The sequence below is a fragment of the Cygnus olor genome, chromosome W (assembly GCF_009769625.2).
Source record: "Cygnus olor isolate bCygOlo1 chromosome W, bCygOlo1.pri.v2, whole genome shotgun sequence".
Classification (NCBI taxonomy): domain Eukaryota; kingdom Metazoa; phylum Chordata; class Aves; order Anseriformes; family Anatidae; genus Cygnus; species Cygnus olor.
Window position 1 is genome coordinate 1,727,907 of NC_049199.1, and position 19,547 is coordinate 1,747,453.

The 19,547-nt window shown below is 46.1% G+C and overlaps 2 protein-coding genes across 2 annotated transcripts; both read left to right on the forward strand.

Moving 5' to 3' along the window:
* The first annotated feature begins 16,752 nt into the window (after positions 1-16,752).
* LOC121062448 lies at positions 16,753-18,003 on the forward strand. Its single transcript, XM_040542443.1, has one exon. It carries the CDS (start codon positions 16,753-16,755, stop codon positions 18,001-18,003), a length of 1,251 nt encoding a protein of 416 aa, XP_040398377.1.
* On the forward strand, positions 17,818-19,054 carry LOC121062426 (protein NYNRIN-like). Its single transcript, XM_040542437.1, has one exon. The coding sequence runs from the start codon at positions 18,023-18,025 to the stop codon at positions 19,037-19,039; it is 1,017 nt and encodes a 338-aa protein (XP_040398371.1). The 5' UTR covers positions 17,818-18,022; the 3' UTR covers positions 19,040-19,054.
* Positions 19,055-19,547: the final 493 nt, after the last annotated feature.

Genomic DNA, 19,547 nt, shown 5'->3' on the forward strand with positions numbered 1-19,547 from the left:
GCAGGACCCTGCTGGTGTTGCTGGTCCCAAATTCGCATTCCAGCCCTCCGAATCATGTTCCTCTCTTCTGCAGTGAATAATATACCTAAAATGGCCTGGAGTTCTTCCCAGGTGTAAACATTAGGCCCCAAGAACTGGTCTACTCGCTCAGAGACTCCAAGAGGATCTTCTAAGAGATTTCCCATTTCCTTCTTGAATTCTCTGACGTCTCCCGTATTTAGGGGGATGGAGACGTATCCCATGCTGGGTTGGGGCCCTCCCATTGCAACATCTCTTATGGGATATAGTCTACCCCCATCTTCTCGATTTCTAGTTTGGCTCCGAGTTACCCGTCTAGTCCTCCGAGGGGAGTTCGTGGTCGAATTGGAGTCAGTATGGTAATTCGGAGCCGTGGGGGGGGTTGGAGGTTGCGGAGGAGGGGATATATAAGGGGGGGGTGTAAGTGGGACTTCCTCCTCATTTCGTTCATTCCTTTTCCTCCCCCCTTTTTCTCTTAATGGGTATAAGTTGGCTCGGGTCTCAGATCCTATCCATAAGGATGCATACTCACTCTCCTCTAAGCTGAAAGGCTCCTTCGAATTCACATAAATGTTTAGAGCCTGACAGATCCAATCCTCAAGGGATCCAAACACGGGCCAATATAAGGGGTCTCTCCTAATTTGCTTCCCACCCCAGACTTCCATACAATAATGTATCATCTTAACTTTATCCTTACCCCGCCTAGAGGGGTAATCGTTCCAATTCTTAATCATTAACCCTAACGGGCTTTCCGGTGGTATCGGGGGCAACCTAGCCTTGGGTTCCGACCCACCCATGGGACCAGAAGACTTGCTCTTCTTCTGTCCCATCTTCCAGAGTGCCTTCACACACACACACGGTCTTCACCTCCCGTTCGTGGCCCAGTCCCTCTCGGGAGGTGGGAACCGCACTACCAGGGAGTCCGCACTCGCTTCGTCCTCGATTGGACGTCTCACACAGGCACACTCTGGGCTTCCCAACCCCAACCGAACGGATAACCGGCCTATACTTACTCACTCCTGAGTCTTCGTTCGGAGCTTCGTGCACAAAGATTAAGGGGTTACCGGTTGTTTATTTACTTATCGCTGGAACTTTAGGTTCGTCGGTAGGGGTGCGTTGGCTTGGGGACCTCCAGACAGGGACCGCAGAATCAGCGGGGCGTGCCTCCCCTGGGAGGGATCCAGCCAAGCTACCACTATCCGAGTCACGGCACCAATTTGTTATAAATTAGTTCTGGTAGAAATCTTTCCCGACACATCGTGGGTAAGGTAGATCGAATTTCAATTTATTTGAGCAATTCAGCAAGCAGCAATAAGTAAAACAGAGCTGGGCAGCCGGGGAGTCTCCTGCTCCGCCAACAGCGCACACCTAAGCCCACCAGAGTCTCGATTTATAGCCTAGTAGTTCCGGGTTTAGTAGCACATCCTCGTGTCTTCTACGACTGCGCGGCCTGTTGCTAGGGGGTCTTCATCAGTCCTCTGGTGGTCGTGGGGATGAAGATCGTCGTCTTCCTCTGCGTTGGGGTCATGTCTTTGCTGCGGTATGTGTGTTCCCATGCAAGGAGGAATGCCATTTTGCCCTTATTTGGAGCTGGTTTCTATTGCAATTGTTAACTTAACAGGAAGTTCCCATACTTGTTTTTTTCCTTCAACAGGATATTGGGGGTATAAGCAGTCAACCGTTGAAACCCCCCTATCAGCAACATTTAATGAACAAACAAGGCTTTACCCATTACACTGGTAACCTTCCGGCTTAGTCCCTTTATTACGAATCAGACAGTTTATGATCCTGAAACATGGGACCAAATTGAGGTCAAGGTGTGGGACTCTGCTACTAAAAACGACAAGGTTGCAGTTGGATTGCTTGGCACCTGGCAAGCAGTCTCTGAGGCCTTAAAGAGCCATATTGGACCACAATGAGAATCATGTGGTTTGCCAGATAGTGAGGGAGCAGCGGGCTTGTTTACTGATCCGCCTGCTACGCCATTGCCCCCCCCCCCGCTGCTACTTTCAGGAAGAGGTTATGAATATGTATATTCATCCTCATCGCAGTCTACAACTTCCTCGCGAGGGGGAGTGGAGAGGCAGGTGACCTATTCTCCATTATCACCAGTGATAGGACCCGCGGGAACAGTGTTAAGCTGAGGCAGGGGAAGTTTAGGCTGGACATCAGGAAGAGGTTCTTCACCGAGAGGGTGGTTGCATATTGGAACAGGGTCCCCAGTGAAGTAGTCACTGCACAGACCCTGTCTGAATTTAAGAAGCGATTGGACTGTGCACTTAGTCACGTGGTCTAAACTTTTGGGTAGACGTGTGTCCTGGTTTCAGTTAGGACAGAGTTAATTTTCCTCCTAGTAGCTGGCAGGGTGCTATGTTTTGGATTAGAATGAGAAGAGCGCTGATAACATGCTGATGTTTTAATTGTTGTAGAGCAGTGCTTACACCAAGCCAAGGACTTTTCAGCTTCTCGCTCTGTCCTGCTAGCGAGCAGGCTAGGGATGCAGCAGGAGCTGGGAGGGGACAGACCCAGGACAGCTGACCCAAACTGGCCAAAGGGGTATTCCATACCATCTGACGTCATGCTGAACAATATATAGGGGTGGCTAGCCGGGGTGGAGGGGGGGCCGGCTGCTCGGGGATAGGCTGGGCATCGGTCAACGGGTGGTGAGCAATTGCATTGTGCATCACTTATTTCGTACACATTATTACAATTATTCAGAATGTTAATTTTTTCCATTAGCAGATTTAGATTAGGTCTTAATATTAAACCATGTACGTGAGTCCTATTAACCAAAATACGTTCCCCAGCCCTGCCACCATCCCGGTATTATTCCAGCTTTGACAGCTGGACACAGCTTTGAATATTAGGAGCTGTCCTGGGTAAATGTTCATAATGAAGAGCAACAACTGGGAGGCCAATCCCTGCAGTCAAATAGGCTTAAACAAAAATAACATTTTTATTTTTTATGGAGTAAATTACTTGAAATGCCAAGCACATGGATTTAATGGATATGACTTGCTAAAGCCATAAACAATATTGGGTTTATATATATATATATATATATATATATATTTTTTTTTTTTAACAGCACAGTGGAAACAAATTAAATTTGCTCTGAGATGTACTTCTCGTAACTATCATCTGTGTTGTAAACATCCATAAACAGAAATTCAGTGTTACAGAAAACAAAGCCCACTCAGGTGTTAAGCTGAAAGGTAGGTAGAAAGTAGGGTGAGCTTTTTCTGCAGAAAAAGTCTTTTTCCCAAATGAAAAGCCTTAAATGAGATTCATTTAGTGAATGGTTGGTAAATGATGCCTAATGTTCAATTAGGAAATTGTCTTATTAGAGCTGTGATGACTCTACAGCCCTGGGGTGGATACTCCATTTCATAGATATCTCAAACATTTGATTTTTATTCTTGATATTACTTGATAATATTTAGGCATACATTAGTCTGAATGGCCTAGCAAGAACCCTTTGCTTACACAGCCCTCCATAAAATCCCTATTAATGTATTAGAAACATAGTGGGGCAATGCAGTAAAACATTTGAAGAGAGGCTTTCAAGGTGGGCTGATCCAAATAAGTAACACATCATATTGATATTAGCAACTGCTAACCTAACAAAACAAGTGCAAATTCCCAACTGTCTGTTATCAGAACATGTGGATAACAGTAATGGAGTGGGTGATCTGTCCTCTGCAAGCAAAGAGGATGGTGTTATCTAAGTCATATTTCGTACACAATGTTGCTCGATAAATTCACTTTCTGAGGGAGTTCAGGCCCTTGAAATGTGGAAGACAATTGATCAGAGCAGTGGTACAAGTCTGTGAACAGGTCAGAAAGTTAGTTTAAGAGAGACTAAAACATGAAATAGGAACATGAACTAAAGAGAACACTCAGGCAACATGATCGCAGAATCACAGAATCGCAGAATCACAGAATCACAGAATCACAGAATCACAGAATGGCCAAGGTTGGAATGGACCTCCAAAGATCATCTAGTCCAACCCCCCTGCTGAACAGGATCACCTAGAGCACGTTGCGCAGGATGGCATCCAGGTGGGTTTTGAATATCTCCAGAGAAGAAGACTACACAACCTCTCTGGGCAATCTGTCCCAGTGCTCTGTCACCCTCACAATAAAGAAGTGCCCTCTCATATTCAGCCAGAACCTCCTGTGCTTCAGTTTGTGCCCATTGCCTCTTGTCCTGTCACTGGGCACAACTGAAAAGAGACCAGCTCCATCCTCTTGACACCCTCCCCTCAGATATTTATACACATTGATGAGGTCTCCCCTCAGTCTTCTCTTTTCCAGGCTAAACAGGACCAGTTCTCCCAGCCTGTCCTCATATGACAGGTGCTCCAGTCCTCTAATCATCTTCGTAGCCCTTCTCTGGACTCACTCCAGTAGTTCCATGTCCCTCTTGTACTGGGGAGCCCAGAACTGGACACAATACTCCAGGTGTGGCCTCACCAGGGCTGAGTAGAGGGGGAGGATAACCTCCCTTGACCTGCAAAAAAATTTTTTTTTGGGGGGGTGAAAGTGTACAGTAGACTCTGTGATCTGGAGTAATGGTTATATAAATTGCCATTCTGCTTTTCATAAAGTCCTAGAGGTCCCCGTGTCCCTTTCAGGTGGGAGACAATAAAACAGTGTTACTGTTTTGTCTGCTTCACTACATCCAAGCACAAGCTTGCAGAAATGTGGCTATCCCAGCAGTTTGAGATAGCAGCTCTATGTTGAAGTTGTACTTGGGGTGTGTGTGCGCAGGTACTTGTGTCTGCCTGAGGGGACCGAAGCAAATATTTTTGAAGCAGCAACAGGATGTATATCAACACCCTTCTCTCTCCTAACAATAACTAGATGCTGTTTTGTAACTAGGGTGATCAAGGGACATTTTTGTCACTGTGACACACAGCAATTGTGTCTCCACCTTGGTCAGAGCAGTGGAAGAATATACTGATTCACTGTAACCTGACAAGGATCACGCATCCATTCCCTTTGGCACTGGTAAAATGCTAAGCCATTTTAACAGAATTACTGATGATTTAAAGGAGCACAGGGTAATGAAACCAGGCCCAGGCTCTTTGTAAATTCTCTCCATCCTAAGCTGTTTTAAATGAAACTGCTGGCAACAAAGCAATTCCAGAGAGATTCTGTTAATTTACAGGCAGCAGGGTAGCCGCCACATCTTGCTATTTTATTAAGAATTTCACTATATTGAAATCCTGTGCACTTGAAATCAACAGTAAATTTTCTGTTGACTTCAGTGAAGTCAGTATTTCACGTTTGGTACCCTTTTTATAGTCTGAGCTTGTGAGCACTTGAGACAGCCTGCTCTTTTAAAATAATAATAGTTGCAATATTCTGACTGCAGAGAGAGTTCTGTACATCTCTAGGAAAAAAAAAAAAGACAAAAGCATCCTGTACATATTTTTTAATCTCATAATTTAAAATCTTTATAGCCAAGACTCATGTTTTTTCAATGTTTCGACTGGTAATATTAAATAATATAATAGCAGAGTGCTGGAATAGATCAGCTCCTGAAAACATATTAATGTACTAAGCAATCAGCTCAAAATTGTTTGAAATAAACGTCTACTTGCTTAAATAAAGTCAGTTCATTTTCCTTTCTCTGGGTATGACTTACACCCTTCCCCAAGCATTTTTATCTTTTAACATAATTAAAAACCACTAAACAGTACTTCAGTTCATCATCCCCAACATCACTAATGGATCATTTTTGCTCTCAGTGATCTGATGATTACAGATAACATTTCTCTAAAGAAAAATCATTCATATCAGAAGTACATCCCAGAGTAAATTTAATTTGTAACTTATGTGCTGTAAATATAAACACTGCTCTGAAAAGATTTGTGTTTATGCTTTTACGTAGACATATTCATTAAACCTGTTTTTTCTACTTTTTATGGCATTCACTCAAAATTGAAATGTCACACAGTCAGTTTAGTCTATATGACTATAGAGAGTTGCTTGCTGATTTTGCTTTTCATTATTACCCCTTACACTGATGTCTCTACTCCATCATGCTTGCAAAGAGTAGATTATACTTTCTGGTTACAACTTATCATATTCTATTCCTTTAAATGGAAGATGCCTTGCTCCTACAGGAAAGACATTTCATGGAGGGAAGCAACCAGGAACAACTGGGATGGATGCAGTAGATTATTGATATCCTGGTTTCAGTTAGGACAGAGTTAATTTTCCTCCTAGTAGCTGGCAGGGTGCTATGTTTTGGATTAGAATGAGAAGAGCGCTGATAACATGCTGATGTTTTAATTGTTGTAGACCAGTGCTTACACCAAGCCAAGGACTTTTCAGCTTCTCACTCTGTCCTGCCAGGGGGCAGGCTAGGGATGCAGCAGGAGCTGGGAGGGGACAGACCCAGGACAGCTGACCCAAACTGGCCAAAGGGGTATTCCATACCATCTGACGTCATGCTGAACAATATAAGGGGTGGCTAGCCGGGGTGGGGGGGGGCCGGCTGCTCGGGGATAGGCTGGGCATCGGTCAACGGGTGGTGAGCAATTGCATTGTGCATCACTTATTTCGTACACATTATTACAATTAATACTATTATTATTATTATTATTATTGTTGTTATTCTTTTCCCTGTCTTAATAAACTGTCTTTATCTTAACTCACAGACTTCACTTTCCCGTTTCTCTCCCCCATCCCGGGATTGAGGGGGGAGGGTGAGTGAACGGCTGTGTGGTGTTTGACTGCCAGCCGGGCTAAACCACAACAGTCCATTTGGCGCCCAACGTGGGGCTCGAAGGGTTGAGATATCGACAGATTTGACCAGAGTGTGTTAAACTAAAATTGGTATAAGTATTCGACCTGCTTAATAGTTGCTAGTCACAATGTTGATTGCCTTAATCTCAAGTCTGCTGTGCCTGTTTCCCAAATTGAGTTTTATAGCACGTTACTTTCTGTATGTGCTCCCTGTCGTGCTGTTTATCCTTTCCGGGCTCTGGTTTAAGATTGTTATGGTACTGTGTGGTGTAACGATGGCTTATGAAATGATGAGATTTCTGGTCATGACTCTAACCTGGTATTTGTACTCAGCAATGTCGTCGACTCTATACTTTGGAAACCATATCTCAGAAACTATTAGCAATTACACCTATTGCCTTTTTTCATCAGGGAGTCAATCTGTGGAGGGGACAGGGGAAGATATTTTTTCCTACCTGTTCACTCTCCCTTCCTCCTTCACCACCCTCTTATCCCCCGAGCTAGTTACGGTAGCTCTCCAAGATGTTGAATATCCTTGGGATACTCAGACCAGCATGTTCTTGTTGTTATGTCTCCTGAATGCGCTTCAGGTTTTGTTTAAGGTTAAACAACTACTTAGGAATCTCATCCGGAGATCTGTCTTGAGGCGGGATAGTTGCGAGTGGCAGGGAGTGTGGGAGGATATGGGCAGGTTTCTAGAGCAGTGGGCACCTCCAGTGTTTTGGACATTCACCCCTGAACAACTGCAAAATCCTAAAAAACTGGTAGAATGCTTGCAAAAAAGGTGTCATGACTCTGGCAGTTCCAAAGTGACACAAATCACTGTGGCGTGCTGGGGTCTGGCTTGTGCCTATCGAGCTGCAATTGATGCTACTATCAACCTAGTGACAGACCCTGCAGCCGTTCCAGTCCCGGCTCCTGCAGCCGTTCCAGCTCCAGCCCCGCAGCCGTTCCAGCTCCAGCTCCCGCAGCTGTTCCAGCTCCAGCTCCCGCAGCCGTTCCAGCTCCAGCTCCCGCAGCCGTTCCACCTCCCGCAGCCGTTCCAGCTCCAGCTCCCGCAGCTGTTCCAGCTCCAGCTCCTGCAGCCTTTCCAGCCCCTGCAGCTGCTCCAGCTCCTGCAGCCGCTCCCACTCCTGTGGCTAGGTCAGAGAAACGAACTGTAGCAGTGCAAGTTGCCCCTGCAGAGGGTACTCCAACCCCTGTGGCAGACCCTGTGGCTGGGTCAGAGAAGCGAGCTGTAGCAGTGCAAGTTGCCCCTGTAGAAAAGGTGAAAAAATGGTATAGAAACTCAGGTCGTTTAGAACGCAGAAAGTCTTCTGCTAAGTCTGGGTCTGGAGAAGACGGGGCTGGGCCATCAAGTGTGTAGGAGGATGAAGATGAGGATGAGGATGTCGAAAAATCAACAGTAACTACCCGAACCCTATACCAGCGTGAGCTACGAGATGTGCGAAAAGATTTTGGTCGCTGTATAGGTGAACAGCTTGTCACCTGGCTGCTCCAGTGCTGGGACACTGGAGCCAATGGTGTGGAATTAGAGGGCAGGGAAGCCAGGCGGCTGGGATCCCTTGCTAGAGATGCAGGCATTGACAAAGCAATTGGAGATGGAGCACGATCTCACAGCCTCTGGAGGCGTCTCCTGTCAGCTGTGAAGGAAAGGTATCCCTTCAAGGAAGAACTTGTATGTCTACCAGTCAAGTGGACCCCCATGGAGAAGGGAATTCAGTACCTGAGGGAATTAGCCGTACGGGAAGTAATTTATAAGGACCTAGACGATGCACAAACATCCACAGATCCAGATGAAGTCCAGTGTACTCGACCCATGTGGCGGAAGTTTGTACGGAATGCACCATCAACATGGGCCAGCACATTGTCAATAATAACCTGGAAAAACGGTGAAGATCCCACAGTGGGTGACATGGCTAAACAACTCCGGGAGTACGAAGGAAATCTCTCCTCTTCCCTACAGGCCTGCGTCTCGGCTGTGGAGAAACTCTCTGAAGAGTTCCACCAACTTAAAGAGAATTTATCTTCCCCCCCACCTGAACAAACCAGTGGCCACCAACTAAAAGAGAATACTTTGGAGAAACTTTTTGAAGAGGTCCACCAACTTAAAGAGAGTGTATTTTCTTCCCCACCTGTACAAACCAGTGTCTCGGCTATTAGGGGTAAACGTGCATCCGTGCAAAGAAGACAATATGGTGGGTACACACCCCGTACCACCCTGTGGTTTTACCTACGTGACCATGGAGAGGACATGAGAAAATGGGATGGAAAATCTACTGAGACCCTAGAGGCACGGGTACGTGAGTTGCAAAAGAAAACAATCGGGAGAAAGGGGTTCTCTGAAAAGTTTGCTGCTCCAACTTCCAGCAGGCAGTCTTTTAAACACAGAAACGAAGATTCTGACCAGGACTAGAGGGGCCCTGCCTCCAGCCAGGGGGAGGAAAGGGACAACCGAGTTTATTGGACTGTGTGGATTCGATGGCCTGGCACGTCTGACGCACAGAAGTATAAGGCTCTAGTAGACACCGGTGCACAATGTACTCTAATGCCATCAAGCTGTAAAGGGCCAGAGCCCATCTGTATTTATGGCGTGACAGGGGGATCCCAGCAGTTAACTGTATTGGAAGCTGAAGTGAGTCTAACCGGAAATGAGTGGCAAAAGCACCGTATTGTGACTGGCCCGGATGCTCCGTGCATCCTTGGCATAGACTATCTTAGAAGAGGATATTTCAAGGACCCAAAAGGGTTCCGCTGGGCTTTTGGCATAGCTGCCTTAGAGACAGAGGACATGAAACAGTTGTCTACCTTGCCCGGTCTCTCAGAGGACCCTTCTGTTGTGGGGTTGCTGAGGGTTGAAGAACAGCAAGTGCCAATCGCTACCACAACTGTGCACCGGCGGCAATATCGCACCAACCGAGACTCCCTGATTCCCATCCACGAGCTAATTCGTCAACTGGAGAGCCAAGGAGTGATCAGCAAGACCCATTCACCTTTTAATAGTCCCATATGGCCAGTGCGAAAGTCTAATGGTGAGTGGAGACTAACAGTGGACTATCGTGGCCTGAACGAAGTCACGCCACCACTGAGTGCTGCAGTGCCGGACATGCTAGAACTCCAGTACGAACTGGAATCAAAGGCAGCCAAGTGGTATGCCACAACTGATATTGCTAATGCATTTTTCTCCATCCCTCTAGCAGCAGAGTGCAGGCCACAGTTTGCTTTCACTTGGAGGGGAGTCCAATATACTTGGAATCGGCTGCCCCAGGGGTGGAAACATAGCCCTACCATTTGCCATGGACTGATCCAGTCTGCGCTGGAGCAGGGGGAGGCTCCTGAACACCTGCAGTACATCGATGACATCATTGTGTGGGGTGACACTGCAGAGGAAGTTTTCGAGAAAGGGAAGGAAATAGTCCAAATCCTTCTGAAGGCCGGTTTTGCCATAAAACAAAATAAAGTTAAAGGACCTGCACGAGAGATCCAGTTTTTAGGAATAAAATGGCAAGATGGACGTCGTCAAATCCCAATGGATGTGATCAACAAAATAACAGCTATGTCTCCACCAACTAGCAAAAAGGAAACACAAACTTTCCTAGGTGTCGTGGGGTTTTGGAGAATGCATATTCCAAATTACAGTCTGATTGTAAACCCGCTCTACCAAGTAACTCGTAAGAAGAATGCTTTTGAATGGGGCCCTGAGCAACGACAAGCCTTTGAACAAATTAAACAGGAAATAGTTCATGCAGTAGCCCTTGGGCCAGTCCGAACAGGACCAGATGTAAAGAATGTGCTCTACACCGCAGCCGGGGAGAATGGTCCCACCTGGAGCCTCTGGCAGAAAGAACCTGGGGAAACTCGAGGTCGACCCCTGGGGTTTTGGAGTCGGGGATACAGAGGATCTGAGGCCGGCTATACTCCAACCGAAAAGGAGATATTGGCAGCATATGAGGGAGTTCGATCTGCTTCGGAAGTGGTCGGTACAGAAGCGCAGCTCCTCCTGGCACCCCGACTGCCGGTACTGGGTTGGATGTTCAAAGGAAGGGTCCCCTCTACACATCATGCAACTGATGCTATATGGAGCAAGTGGGTTGCACTGATTACTCAGCGGGCTCGGATAGGAAACCCCAGTCGCCCAGGAATCTTGGAAGTGATTATGGACTGGCCAGAAGGCAAGTACTTTGGGATATCATCAGAGGAGGAGGTGGTCCGTGCTGAAGAAGCCCCACTATACAACAAGCTTCCAGAAAATGAGAAGAAATATGCCCTGTTCACTGATGGGTCCTGTCGTATTGTGGGAAAGCATCGGAGATGGAAAGCTGCTGTATGGAGTCCTACATGACGAGTTGCAGAAGCTGCTGAGGGAGAAGGTGAATCGAGTCAGTTTGCAGAAGTGAAAGCCATTCAGCTGGCCTTAGATATTGCTGAACGAGAAAAGTGGCCAGTTCTCTATCTCTATACTGATTCATGGATGGTAGCAAATGCCCTGTGGGGGTGGCTACAGCAATGGAAGCAGAACAACTGGGAACGCCGGGGCAAACCCATCTGGGCTGCTGCATTGTGGCAAGATATTGCTGCCCGGGTAGAGAACCTGGTTGTACAGGTACGCCATGTAGATGCTCATGTGCCCAAGAATCGGGCTACTGAAGAACATCAAAACAACCAGCAGGTGGATCAGGCTGCTAAGATTGAAGTGGCTCAGGTGGACCTGGAGTGGCAACATAAAGGTGAATTATTTATAGCCCGATGGGCCCATGACACCTCGGGCCATCAAGGTAGAGATGCAACATACAGATGGGCTCGTGACCGAGGGGTGGACCTGACCATGGACACTATAGCACAGGTTATTCATGATTGTGAAACATGTGCTGCAATTAAACAAGCCAAACGGTCAAAGCCTCTTTGGTACGGAGGACGATGGCTGAAATATAAATATGGAGAGGCCTGGCAGATTGATTACATCACACTCCCCCAAACCCGCAACGGCAAGCGCCACGTACTTACAATGGTGGAAGCAACCACCGGATGGCTGGAAACATATCCTGTGCCCCATGCCACCGCCCGGAACACTATCCTGGGCCTTGAAAAGCAAGTCCTATGGCGACATGGCACCCCAGAAAGAATTGAGTCAGACAATGGGACTCATTTCTGAAACAACCTTATAGACACTTGGGCCAAAGAACATGGTATTGAGTGGGTGTATCACATCCCTTATCATGCACCAGCCTCCGGGAAAGTTGAACGATACAATGGACTGTTAAAGACTACACTGAAAGCAATGGGTGCTGGGACATTCAAAAATTGGGAAACGCATTTGGCAAAGGCCGCCTGGTTAGTCAATACTAGAGGATCTGCCAACCGAGCTGGACCTGCCCAATCAAACCTGTTACGCACTGTAGAAGGGGATAAAGTTCCTGTAGTGCACGTAAGAAACATGCTGGGTAAGACAGTCTGGGCTACTCCCGCCTCAGGAAAAGGCAAGCCCATTCGTGGGATTGCTTTTGCTCAGGGACCTGGATGCACTTGGTGGGTAATGCAAGAGAATGGGGAGGTCCGGTGTGTACCTCAAGGGGACCTAATACTGGGTGAGAATAGCCCATGAGTTGAATTATAGTATGTTAATTATCATATAACACTGTATGTCATCGCTACCATGGTTGCTATATATCATAGATGAAAATGGTGATTAATTAGGAGGTATTGGAAAGAGTGTAACCTGAGCATGACATAAATGGTATGGAATAAGGGGTGGATATCTGTCCTGGTTTCAGTTAGGACAGAGTTAATTTTCCTCCTAGTAGCTGGCAGGGTGCTATGTTTTGGATTAGAATGAGAAGAGCGCTGATAACATGCTGATGTTTTAATTGTTGTAGAGCAGTGCTTACACCAAGCCAAGGACTTTTCAGCCTCTCGCTCTGTCCTGCTAGCGAGCAGGCTAGGGATGCAGCAGGAGCTGGGAGGGGACAGACCCAGGACAGCTGACCCAAACTGGCCAAAGGGGTATTCCATACCATCTGACGTCATGCTGAACAATATATAGGGGTGGCTAGCCGGGGTGGAGGGGGGGCCGGCTGCTCGGGGATAGGCTGGGCATCGGTCAACGGGTGGTGAGCAATTGCATTGTGCATCACTTATTTCGTACACATTATTACTATTAATACTATTATTATTATTATTATTGTTGTTATTCTTTTCCCTGTCTTAATAAACTGTCTTTATCTCAACTCACAGGCTTCACTTTCCCGTTTCTCTCTCCCATCCCAGAGAGGGAGGTTGGAGGGTGAGCGAACGGCTGTGTGGTGTTTGACTGCCAGCCGGGCTAAACCACAACATTAGCAAAAACTAGTCCTTGCGGTTAGGAAGAAAGCAAACTCAGCAGAATCCTGACCAAGGGTGAAAAGTACACTGTGAGGAAGACTTATGGCCTTCCTCTCTGAGACCACCACCCACAGCCCGACGACCACTGCCCAGAATTGATGAGAGGATCTGCGCAGACGCAGGACACAAAAAACTAATTAGCATGAGAAGCGAGAGTGGGCGGGGTTAGATAATGAATATGTATAGGCGTTAATAAAATATTCATCACTCTGCTGTATAAATTTGGGATGGCTTTTCACTTCAGGTACGCACGATAGGTGGAGAGATCCCCCGTGCATCCAGCGCTGCAATAAAGAATATACCACTTAAAGAAATTGGACTATCGATCTTTGAATCAATCTGGCACCCCAGATGGGACTTCTCCTCTGTCGGACCGCAGGACCCGCTGGGAACAGGACTCCCTAGGGTACCCCCGGGATTTCCCAGAGGGACTCCTCGACTCACCGGATCACTGCGGAGGCAGACAAGGGCCCCATCATTGTAAGTGAGTATATTTCTTATTTTGGTTTGTTTGTTTGGTAGACTGGTCATTTGGAACTGTCTGTAAGTCGGAAGGCGATCTTCTGCAAGACAGTATTTGGTATGTACTTTTGTGATTAATATCATAAGTATATGTTGGGAGGACCTCAAGGAAAGAGCTCGTTCTTGAGGTCCATTTGGAATTGGAACTGTTTATTTCGGGTTAACGAATCTGTTATATGTGGAATTTGACGTTGATTATCGGGATAAGTGCTACGGCAGTGTTGTTAGGAATTTTGGTGGGTTTCTGGTGTTGTTGTAAGGATATACTTGTGTGTATTCTGTGACATTCTTTCATAAAATGGGAGGGCAGCAAAGTGGTGAAATCCCCAAGAAAAGCCCGTTAGGTTGTATATTAAATCATTGGAAGGATGTAGGAGGATCCCCTGGAGGGACTGAAAATAGGAAAACATTAATAAAATATTGTAATCAGTGGTGGCCACTCTATAAGCTGGAATGTGAGGAAAAGTGGCCGTCTAATGGAACTATAAATTATAATACGTTACTGCAGTTAATGTTGTTTTTAAGGAGAGAGGGAAAATGGGATGAGGTGTCCTATGCAGATATGTTTTTCACCTTAAGAAACCACCCGGAATGGCAGAGGGAGTGTGGAATTAACTTAGCCCCACAGGATCCTTTGATCCTGGCAATAGAAAAGGACAAGAGAAAGGAAGGGGCAGGAAAAATGAAGAGATGTTGTTTGGCGTGCAGTATCGGGCAGAGATGTTTGAAATTAAGTGAACCAGAGGAGAGAATAGAGGATTATGTCCTCCCATCCCAGACACTAGAACGGGGTGTGGAGGTAAGCCCAGGGAACGTTAGGGCAAATGAGGGGGATGAAAGGAGGGGGGATGAGAATTTTACCCTGATCACGGCCCGAACCCGAAGTAAGGTCGGACCTATTATTCAAGCCCCGTTACGGCAAGCTATGGGGGCTAATGGGCCAGCCCGGATAAAAGTACCTTTCACAACCGCTGAGTTAGATTCATGGAAGGAAGCTGTGAAAGGATACCGGGATGATCCAGAGCCATGGCTCGAAGATTTGAACTAATTGTGAAAAATTTAGACCCAGATTGGAAAGATATAGAAATAATGCTAGCAGCTCTGTCGGAGACAGAAAAACAGCTGGTAGTAAAAACTGCTCGGACCCAGGTGCAGACACAAGTAACATCAGGAGTTTTGCCAGGGACAGCAGAAACATATGTACCTAGGGTGGACCCGAACTGGGATTATAATGATGAGAATGACTATAGATTGTTGAAAAGGTATCAGGAATGGATAAGGATTGCTCTAGAAAATGCGATACCTAAGTCTGTAAATTGGTCCAGATTGTATATTGTAAAACAGGGCCAAACAGAGACTCCGTCAGAATTTCTTGAACGTTTGAGAACAGCAATGCAAAAATTTACAACGTTAGATCCTTCCTCGGAAGGAGGTAGGCTTCAGCTGGTATCGCTATTTCTGGGACAATCGGCAGAGGATATAAGACAGAAACTTCAAAAGATGAAGGAACCAGATGTGAGGGATTTAGAGAGGTTAGTGGAAGAGGCATGGAGGGTATTTAGGAATCGAGAAGGGAATGAGAGACAAAGGCTGGGTAAGACTATTGCCGCGGCAACTGTTGCGGCTTTACAGAAGCAAGAAGAGCCTTTTCGGAGTAAAGGAAGAGGGAATGGAGGAGGGGGAAGGTCAGCAAGGCCTCCCCTGAGACCGAATCAGTGTGCATATTGTAGGGAAGTGGGTCATTGGAAGAGGGAATGTCCGAAGCAACAGGAGGAGAACAGACTAAGGATAGCTAGTGTATCTCCCGATCGATGAAGTAGACCGGGGGATTCTACCCTAGCAGATCCACTGGTTAAAATTGAGCTAGGGAAGTTAGGACAGGAGGTGGAGTTTTTAATTGACACAGGAGCGACCTACTCTGTGTTAAACCAGAAACTGATACCGGAGGATAAGGATTTTGTAACTGTAATAGGAGCTACGGGCCAGCACGAAAGAGCCTTTTTCCTGAGGCCTTTAAAATATAAATTAGGAAAACAGATGGGAATACATAGGTTTCTATATTTACCAGGATCTCCAAAATCTTTATTAGGGCGGGATCTGCTGGAACAGCTGGAGGCAGAAATTGTTTTTGAAAAAGGAAAGGTTGGGTTAAAAGTGGGAGAAGAACAGCTGATAACCGCGCTAAGCTTAACACTAATACAAGCAGACCCTATCGGTGGGGTGACTTCAGAAATTCTAGACCAAGTTTACCCGGGAGTCTGGGCCACTGACGTTCCCGGACGGGCCAAAAATGCGGCCCCGATAGTGGTTAGACTAAAGCCAGGAGAAAAGCCAGTTAAGATTAAGCAATATCCCCTAAGAATAGAAGATAGGAAAGGAATTAAAGGGATAGTAGATAAGTTTTTACAATATGGGTTGTTGGTTGAGTGTGAATCTGAATATAATACTCCTATACTGCCAATTAAGAAGCCAGATGGGAGGAACTATAGATTGGTGCAGGATTTAAGAGCTATAAATAAGATCACTGAAGATATACACCCCGTGGTAGCGAATCCCTATATACTGCTAACTAAATTAAACGATAATCTAGTTTGGTTTACCGTGCTGGATTTAAAGGATGCCTTCTTCTGTCTGACTTTAGCCCCAGAAAGTCAGAAGCTTTTCGCTTTTGAGTGGGAAAAACCAAACTCGGGACAAAGGGCTCAATTGACCTGGACCGTATTGCCGCAGGGATTCAAAAACAGCCCCACGATTTTCGGGAATCAACTAGCAAAAGAGCTTGAGGGTTGGGAGGCCCCAGACACTGAAGGAGTTCTGCTGCAATACGTTGATGACCTTTTGATAGCCACTGAGAATAGGAGCAGCTGCATGCAATGGATGATAAGTCTCCTTAATTTTCTGGGTTTTAATGGATATCGAGTCTCTCAACAGAAGGCTCAGCTGATTCAGCCACGTGTAACTTACTTGGGGTTTGAGATTTCAGGGGGACAAAGGGAGTTAGGAACAGAACAGAAAGAAGCTATCTGCCGTACCCCAGAACCACAGACCATCAAGGAATTATGAACTTTTCTAGGGATGACAGGTTGGTGCCGCCTATGGATTAATAATTATGGACTAATTGTAAAACCCCTATATGACCTCATCAAGAATAACCAATCAAAATTGGTCTGGACGGGGGAAGCACGGCCTGCCTTTAAGAAGCTTAAATTGGAGCTAATGCGAGCACCAGCTTTGGGTTTACCGGACTTGTCTAAACCCTTTTGGTTGTACTCCTATGAGAGACAAGGGATGGCCCTGGGGGTGCTGGCACAGAAGTTGGGCCCCTACAGAAGAGCTGTGGCCTACTTTTCTAAACAATTGGATGAAGTAAGTAAAGGTTGGCCAGGTTGCCTTCGAGCAGTGGCCGCTGTTATCATGAATATACAGGAGGCTCGGAAGTTCACTATGGGACAGAAGATAACCGTGCTGGTATCACACACTGTCTCGGCAGTCTTGGAACAGAAAGGGGCACACTGGTTATCCCCTCAAAGATTTTTAAAATACCAAGCGATACTGGTGGAGCAAGATGACGTAGAAATTGTGGTTACTAACATTGTGAACCTAGCTTCTTTCCTTAGCAATGCTCCTGACGAGCCAGTGGTCCACGATTGTATCGAAACTATGGAAACAGTGTATTCTAGCCGACCAGATCTCAAAGAGGAGCCCTTGGAAGATGCAGACGAATCATGGTATACTGATGGAAGCAGCTTTGTGAAACAAGGACAACGCAAAGCAGGGTATGCGGTGACGACCACTCAACAGGTAATTGAGTCGAAACCATTACCCCTTGGGACGTCTGCTCAAAAAGCAGAAATAATCGCTCTCACACGAGCATTGGAACTAGCAGCAAGAAAGAAAGTAAATATCTGGACAGACTCTAAGTATGCGTTTGGTGTGGTGCATGCGCATGGGGCTATTTGGAAGGAACGGGGATTATTGACTGCCCAAGGAAAACAAATAAAGCATGCTGAAGAAATTTTGAAGTTATTAGAAGCAGTAAAGCAACCGGAGAAAGTGGCTGTTATGCACTTCCGGGGACACCAAAGAGGAACCGCCGACTTCGAGGTAGGGAATCGATTGGCTGATCAGGAAGTGAAAAGGGTGGCCGAGGTGGCTGAGGTGGAGGCGCTTACTTTAATACCAGACGGTAAAATACAAACTTTAGGTGAAGGACAGGAACCTAGGTACACACAGGAAGATCAAAAACTAATTGAGGACTTGAAAGGGAAAGTAAGATTAGATGGATGGGTATATTTGAAAGATAATAGAATTGTGATACCCTCTTAATTTAATATGGCCTACGGTCATGGCGGAACATAATAAGACTCATTGGGGAGCAGACACCTTGTATAAAAATCTGAGTCGAGTCTTAGTGGGAAGAAATCTGTATACTACGGTAAAACAAGTAACCCAACAATGCAGTATTTGTTTGCATCATAACCCTAACACAGAAAATAGGGTAAAGTTCGGAATAATTGGTAAAGGAAACTATCCCGGACAACAATGGCAAATTGATTTTTCAGAACTGCCTAGAAAAGGGGGGTATCGATATTTGTTAGTTTCAACAGATACTTTCTCAGGGTGGCCAGAGGCTTTTCCCTGTCGAACTAACAAGGCAAGGGAGGTGGTCAAGGTTTTATTAAATGAGATAATACCACGGTTTGGAATTCCGGCGGCAATGTCCTCACATAGGGGCTCCCATTTTTGTGCACAAATAGTCCAACAAGTAAGTAAGGTCCTAGGGGTAGATTGGCAACTCCATACCCCTTACAGACCACAGGCAAGCGGGCAAGTGGAGAAAATGAATCACCTAATTAAACAACAAATGGCCAAAATCGGACAAGAAACTAACTTGCCGTGGCCTCAGTCTCTTCCCTTAGCTTTGCTCAGAATTAGAGTGAAACCGCGGACAAAGGAGAATCTAAGCCCTTTTGAAATATTATACGGAAGGCCCTATCAGTTTTTGTTCAGCGGGGAGGATCTGACGCAATTGGGGTCAGGATACTTGTATAATTATTTAATAGGACTCCAAAAACAGTTGAATCAAATATCTAAAGTTGTCTCAGGAACCAGGGCTAGAGGGCTGGACCAACCAATCCACCCCTTTAAACCTGGGGATTATGTGTATATAAAAGTATTTACAGGTCACCCTTTGGAGGAAAAGTGGACGGGACCATACCAAGTGCTGCTGACAACGCATACTGCTATCAAGATCAAGGAGCAAGCAGCTTGGATCCACTATTCAAGGGTGAAGAAGGCACCTGGGAAAATATGGACCGCTACTCCAACTGGGCCAGTCGAGTTGCGGTTCTCCAGATCCTAATGATTGTGGGAATATGGTTCTCGGGTTCAGGTTGGGCGGCCTGGGATGAGAACTTACATCTGTCCCTAGTACAGAAAATATCTCAAGCTATTAATAGGATGAATTGTTGGGTATGTACCCATATGCCGGAGCATGGGAACAAGGGTGTATCATTAATTGGAATCCCCTTACCTGCAAATATATCTTGGACTAATTTATGGGTGAATACTTCTTGGAGTCGAAAGTATGAGGAGGTTTTAGGATTAGAAGTAAGTAGCCCCACATCATCGGAATCATATTACACATGCGTGCAGAGATGCAATCCACCTAAAGGTATGGGAAAGCTGGACTGTATAAATACAAATACTACTTACGTGGGGAATCAAACGTCCTGCAATCGAACAATAGATATTAGCACTCCTAGCGGTTGGGCGAACTCAACCAGCTGGCCGGTGCCAGAGGGAAAAGGATGGTATTGGCTATGCAATGATACGGCTCGAAAGGTGTTGTCCGAAAATTGGAAAGGGAC